The following is a 7,572-nucleotide window of genomic DNA, read 5'->3' on the forward strand; positions in this document are numbered from 1 at the left end:
AGATAATGTATTTTAATTCCCAAAATTTACATGTGATCCTTCTCTCCTTTTATATATAACAGGAACTACTGAAGTTATAGACAGCCTGATTGATATGACTGAGAGTATTTACATTTCCTCTGCCTTTATAACATTATTTGAACATGTAGACATTCTCATTTACTGCTGAGCATGTCAATATGAAGCCTTCTCTCTCCTTCACCTACTGAAGTGGCTAGGAAATATTAGACCATGTTGTAATATATTTTGGCAGCCTCTCTGCTCTCCCCACTTGCTGACCAGCACCCATGAAACAGCTTGGTTTTCCTGTGAGAGACTGGGGAAAATCAGGACGGGAATTGCAGTGTGAAATAAAAGTTCACTCCTTCATCTGCTCTCAGGAGAGCAAAATGCAGATTGAGAAACTGTAATCTATTGCATTTTATAGATAGTAATTATCTAATCAGGTTGTGTTCTTCATAAAATCTTTTTAATTCTCTAAAAATTTTAATACAACTTTTACATACTCCAGATACGCTTCACATTTTAAAAAAACTTTCACTGTCAACTTTTTTTCAGAAGCTTTTCTTTCTCTTGCTGAGTGTACCTAGCTAATAGTTAAGGGAACCTGGGATTCTCAAAATCTGGGTGGCATGTGACAATTCTCTTAGTTTCCACTGTTGATGCTTTCTCTATTTCTGTCTATACAGAAACATAATTTCTCTTATATGTAAATAATAAAAATTTGGGTACAATTACATAAAAACCTGGTACCTCAGATGAAAATTTAATATTACAAACATATTGGGTCATTGAATCACAAAAAATACCCAGGTAAGATTAGGCTCACATTCACTTTTCCATTTATAATTACTTGTAAAAGCAAGATATAAGGTATAAAATAAGCACCTTACCAAAATTAAGTTCAAAGATGTAAACACTGAGTCCCTCAGACTAATAGAAAATTTTTGAAAAGTATCATTTTGCCATATTTATTTTTGTGATATTATACAATTTTGTGAATTGAAATGATGATTATTTTTTTTTAATAAGCCATCCCAAATCTCTGACACAAATATGTATAAATCCCAAACTTTTTTTGTTATGAGGAATTTAGAAGATTTGGTAGCATGATTTGATTTGGTTATTTTCAGTATTTTTTTCTGGTTCACCTTCTGTAATTATTACTGGAAATTTTAAAGACTGAAGCTGAATCACTGAGAGTTTTATAGCCTTCCTTATCAGAAAGTTTTGTTAAATGTACAAAAACCTAAAAATAGCCACCCAAAGCTTTGCAGGGCTATTTATTCAATGCTTCCTCGGGCAGCATGGATTTATTTTCTTTTAACATTGCTCAAGTGCAGGATTATCACATTTGGAAGTCATGCTTAACATTTCAACAAGAAAATACCATCTAGGAGATACAGTTTTTGTTAATCTTAGGACCAGAATATCGTAACTGAAGTCTGTGCAGTGGTTACTGACCTGTATGAGGACTTACTGTCCTTGCACCGTAGGCAGGGGAAATATATTACAAGGTGGTTACCAAACAATAAACCTCAAATGGTAGAGGTAACATGTTGATTTCATTTGGAACTTTCCCTTCCTTATCACACAATGCACATCAGAAAAATTGGAGCTGGTGTTAGAAGTCCATGGCCTTTCCCACCCCTGAAGACCTGAAGGGAGTTGTGTTTGACTGGAAATATTTTTTCTGTTTCATTTTCTTGTGTAACACTTCTGCCCATGACCAGCTATAATGACAAGCAGAATGATTTTCAAAAGGGACCAAAGAATTTAACTGTGCAAGTCCAATGGCAATTTTTCATAGGAACTAAACACCTGCATTGCTTCAGCAGTGCAGGAAATTTCTTACATTTTTTGTTATATCCACAATATCATGGCAGAAAGGAAAATCCAGGGAGTCCAAGGTAAGAAAAATACACTGTCCAGTAAAGCACAGATGAGTGGACTAAAATATCTCTTCTCCTTTTCTTTACCAATTTCCTAAACACAATTTTTCATAGAAGTAAAACAAGATACCACTTTCCATTTTCAAATGTCACTTTGCATGGAAATGTTTTGGTATGTGCAGCATGCAGAATCTCTTGTTCCTTCATTACAGCAGCTGTCTATCATACTGTGACCTAGATCCACATCTGCACCTTTTGCACTCCACAAACACCTTGGTGATCTCTTCTTTTTTTGGAAGTCAAAGTTCATTGAAAGCCACTATCAATTAAGCCTTTTGTTTCAATAGATTTTTTTTGTACTTTATCTGAATATTTTGACCAACAGATGCTTAGTCAAATGAATTCAAATAAAAGGGGCTTGTCTCACTGCCAGCATTAATAGGTGTTTTTTCAGAAAGTCAAGGGGTTAGAATTATTGACATTAATACTGGAATCTTTAAACTTACTTTTCTCATGATGCTTAATATAAAATGTCAAAATTTGAAATACAATTTAAATATTAAATAGAACATATGTTCTCCATCACTTGACTGTACCTTTACTAGAATTCAAATCAGTTTTATGACTCTTTGTCATTTGCCTCTAATTGTGCACAATGCAATTCAACCATAGAACTGACTTCAAATTCTCAACATACACAACTCCTACTGAAGCAGATGAAAGAAGAGAAATTCAGCATCCAATGAGAACCAGAAAAAAAGTAAGTCAGTATTACAAGAAAAAAAAAATTAAATAAAAATTAACCCTCCTTTCTTTCAGTTTTCATTCTTGGAATCATAAACAGTAAAATGCAGTTAATACTCCACAAGAGCTCAGTTTTCACCTAACCTGTAGCTAAAATTTATTTTGTAAATTTTTAGCAAGAAAAGACAGATTTTGCTGGAAAAGTGTAACTTTATTAAGAGAAAAGCAAGCAACAGTCTGTTAACACATAGTTCTTTTAAGATACTGATAATGCTGCATTTACTAAGTTATGAGCTGCAGTGCGTGTTCAGGGGGAGAAAATACATTTACCACACAGCTAACTTGGGTGGACAGCCTACAGGTTTAACTATGTTACATTGTACTAATGAAAGAAGAAATTGCAAATTAACTGAGATTTAGGATCAAATGTAGTAATTCAAGAGTAGCTTTAGACCTTTCTCAGCAAATACTTAAGTGGGCAGAATTCATAATAGCTTCAATTACCAGTTCTAGCAATATACTGTCTCATACTTACTTTTCTCTTTTGTCTCTGCAAAAACACCCCACATTTCACACAGTGGCAGATGAAAATTAGTAGGTGCTTTTCCTTCTGAGAAAATATTTCTTCTGCTTGCAATGTGTATTTCAAGTGTATGTATGACTTAGTATACTTTTTTAGTCAAAACTTTGGAAAAGGCTACAGTGTCACAAGGCAGTGCTTTCAAATGAAATAACAGTGGCCAACTGGCTAAGTGTGCTGAAGCACAACTGTATTTTATGGAAGTCAGTCCTGCACTCAACTGGGAGTTTCTTAGGCAGAGTAAATCCAAACAGTTCTTACCAAGACAGTGCCACAAAATTTTACACAGGCTGAAAACTTAATGGCACATTTGTCAACGAATGCACAGAATAGGTTCATATTCTTAATGTATCTTTAGTAAAGGCTTAACTGTGGTAATCTTCAAAGCATCCTTGAAAACTTCTAAAACAAATGTTAAGAGATGTGAAATAAAACATAAAGCAGAAGATGACAGGGAAAAATAGGTGACCTTTTTATTCTTCTCCTCCATTCGCCTAATTCACAATTTGTGCAGGTGTGATTCACACACAGTAAGCGAAGAAAATACACATTTTTCAGTACTAGTAATGCTGCGTATATGTAAAAATTCTTTTAATGGAAGTACATTTTAAGGGCATGAAAATTCTTCCAGAAATGTGCTTACCTCTTCCAGAGCAAGGCAAGTTAGAATTTCCTTGGCATTTCTTAGCACTTTCCTCAACTGACAATGGACAAGAATGTGGATGCTCACACTTTTTCCCAGTCCATCCTTCTTTACAGTCACACCTTCCACAATTACACTGTCCATGACCTTTACAATGAATACAATTATAGATTAACCTCCATTCTGATGACAGGCATTAAAACCTCATGATTAGATGAACTTTATCAAAGTTGTGGCTTTATTGAGTAATTAGACTGGCAAAAAAAGTACAATCAATTCACTATTCACTTCTCCTTTTTTTTCCCCCTGAAAATAGCACCGGTCTACCATTCTATTTAAGCTGTTTCTCCTTTTAATTTTTTTTATTAAGGGATGCTTTGTCACTTGGCATAGAGTCTACATGCAAAAAGGGTGAAATAAAGATTACAAATGCACATTTCACTACTGTTTGCAAAAGAGAGATGTCATAAGGCAGTATTTCATTTACCTCTATGTTCTTCCTTTTCTACTACAGTTGCAGCATATTGTCTTAGAAATATATCAATACTATCTTTTATCTACTTGGAATCAATGTGATCTACTAGTGACAGCAATGCCATACCAATTCCAAGTCTCAAACCAGTGCCTTCTACAAAGCAGTGATGTACAAATAATAGAATACTGGACATAATTCTCATTTCAATAGGGCAGTTTAAAAAGGGTTTTAGTATCTCATTGGCTAACTTGACCCTTCCTGAGCATGTCTGAACATAGCAACATAAACACAACTTTCACTGGGCAAATTGAGGTGAGGTGAAGAAACTGAACTCCACAGAATCTTTTCTGGGAAGTCACTTTGAAAAAAAATGTGATAGCCATGTAGTCCAGAGTGAATCTCTCATGAGAACTTAACCTGCAAAACCATCCAAACATTCTGGTTCCTCTATGTGAATGCAAATATATCCTAAGAAAAAACAAAATAATTGTCTTTCTCCATTCATCATGCACTTAATTTTATTTGTATAAAGCAGTGAGATTCTGGCAATGCAAAATGTTCCTAGTACTAAGAAAAGCTTGATAGTCAGCAAAAACATTTACTGACACAAAATCAAACATTTATTTTCATGAGCTCTGACAGCAGGTCACAATCTCTCCCACAATTTTCACATAGTCATCGTTCACCAGACACAGGACCAAAGCATTTTTCTAATGCCCACTTCTGTATCCATGTTCCTCTTGAAGACTATAGCAACACAGATTTCATCTCTCTTTCTAACCACACTTGCATTTTAAGACTGGCTTATATTTCTAAAACATAGGCATTTATCAGTTAACAAGGAGAAAATGGGAGGAAGTAAACGTTTTACAAGTCATCAGAGTAGTTCTCAGATTATGCCTTGCTAATTTCACAAGAATAACTTTTCTTTACATCAGTTATTTGTTTTCCTTGAAAAGCATTAAAGGTTTCCTCTTGTTTAGAGGGTAGTCTTAGATTAGATATTAGGAAGAAATTCTGAAATTGTGAGCATGGTGAGGCACTGGAACAGGATGCTCAGGGAATCTGTGAATGCCACATCCCTGGAAGTGTTCAGGGCCAGTTTGGATGGGGCTTTGAGCAATGTGATCTAGTGGGAGGTGTCCCTGTCCATGGCAGGGGGGTTGAAAGCAGATGATTTTTAAGGTTTCTTCCAACCCAAACCTTACTGTGATTCCATGACTCTGTCCTCTGCTTTCATGTGTACCTGCTGATGGGCTGTGAATTGGACATATGTTCCCTGATCCAGATAGATACTTATGAGAGGATTATGTTTTTCATACAATAATTTCTTTGCTAGAGCCACAGCAAAGGAGCTAATTAGATGCATGCAGATGATTTTTAAGGTTTCTTCCAACCCAAACCTTACTGTGATTCCATGACTCTGTCCTCTGCTTTCATGTGTACCTGCTGATGGGCTGTGAATTGGACATATGTTCCCTGATCCAGATAGATACTTATGAGAGGATTATGTTTTTCATACAATAATTTCTTTGCTAGAGCCACAGCAAAGGAGCTAATTAGATGCATGAATGTTCTTATGGAAGCCTTTTTTCTTTCTGTGTCAAGTCATGAAAGCCATTATCTCTTTAAACTAGGAGAATCACTTTAATGTTGAGAACACTTCTCATAGAAAATAATTCAGTAAGATACTGAATAGCACTTCAGGTGTTAAAAGAAGGCATCCAGTTGCCAATATGATGTACTTTGAATTGACAGTCACCTCAAGCCATATGAAGCTTCTGGAGGAAGCTGCTCTTGTGTGATGCTAAATCCTCACAGCAGGGCTGTCAATTCCTGTCATTTGTAGTTTATGAAATAAACATAGCATTTCATTCAGTTACAGTAAAACTCTACATGAAAACATGATTTCCTTTCATTTCAATATGCTGCTCAGGACATTGTGAATTCCTGTCTCTACCTATTAGGTAGGCAGAACAAGACAAGAGAATTTTGTATCATCTCTGTTTGATGAAGGTTTTAAGAGAGATGGATTAGTTTCCCTAATCTGGCTAATCCCTCTTAAATTTATTCTAAATCAATTTACAAATAATTATGAAAAAAAAAGGATATCTTGCAGACACATCTAATGTGTGCACACTTCGAGCAGTATGTAAATTTATTTCATATAAGCAAATAAAAAAGCTATCCAATTACAATTCTGCTCTTAAATCTGTTATTTAATTGCAGAATCTGCCTAACACAATAAATCAAAATTACTACTTATGGATCTTGCCTATTTCTGAAACAGGACTAAACAGCAGGACTAAAAGATATTGTTCACACTGCTTCATGTGAAAACGGATTTTTTTGAAAAATCTATATGAGGAATGTATACTTGGATGACCAGCTATGGCTAAATTAGGCTTTTCTAAAACGTAATGGAAAGAGAATGGATAAAAATAACTGGTATGAAAATTTTTGATTACTAGATGGAAAAATTAAACTATACTTCAACATGAGTTTTACTTACATCAAGAAAGTCATATGAGTCCCTCCTTTTGTATCTCCTCTGCTCATTTACAGTTATGTCTGTGTAATAAAGTACACTGTACTCATCCTTAATCCTATGTCAAATGGCAATATCTTTCCCCCAACTACCTTGTAACTGTCTGTACTTTCTTACCCTCTGCTTTCTTATAAGCATTATCATCCTGGGCAGCAGCAGCTGCAATGGTAATAATGTCCAGGTGAGTTCAAGCATTACTGATTCAGTGATGCAGCATTAGCTGTAGATGCCACAGGTTTGCTGTAATCTAATTAGGTTTGAAACTCTTGTGTTTACCCTTAACTACAGAACACATTTACCATGTTGGTTTGTAGCTTTGTATTCCTTAGCTGATGCTGTTTTGATTAGTCCCTGAGTGCTAAAAACACAGACAACAACACAATGGTACATTCAAAAATTCACAACATCCCAGAGTCAATCTTCCTGCTGCTTTTGTGGCTGCAGTTCTACATCCTTCCAGCTTATTCATTAAATAAGCCTATACAGCATTTCTAGGTGGCTGAAACTGTATCTAGCAAATTAATTCACTGAAGGTTTTTAGAAATGCTTCTCGCTTTTTTTCCTCCTCATTTTTTTAGCTAGCAAATCATCAATATTTATTTTTAAAAATCCCAAACACAACAGTTGAAAACCCTCTCACCTTTTTAATAGGCAAAGAAGTGGCTGAAAATTTTATCATGTTGGGTTTAG

General features: G+C 35.1%; 1 protein-coding gene across 1 annotated transcript in view; it reads right to left on the minus strand.

Annotated features, from left to right (window-relative positions):
- ITGBL1 (integrin, beta-like 1 (with EGF-like repeat domains)) overlaps positions 1-7,572 on the minus strand; it is a 78,516-nt gene that overhangs the window by 60,971 nt on the left and 9,973 nt on the right. Inside the window, exon 5 of the mRNA XM_009077397.1 lies at positions 3,860-4,006. Coding sequence (XP_009075645.1) covers positions 3,860-4,006 — 147 coding nt within the window. The remainder of the gene's footprint in view (positions 1-3,859; positions 4,007-7,572) is intronic.

Source organism: Acanthisitta chloris, unplaced genomic scaffold (assembly GCF_000695815.1).
Source record: "Acanthisitta chloris isolate BGI_N310 unplaced genomic scaffold, ASM69581v1 scaffold7116, whole genome shotgun sequence".
NCBI classification, from domain to species: Eukaryota; Metazoa; Chordata; class Aves; order Passeriformes; family Acanthisittidae; genus Acanthisitta; species Acanthisitta chloris.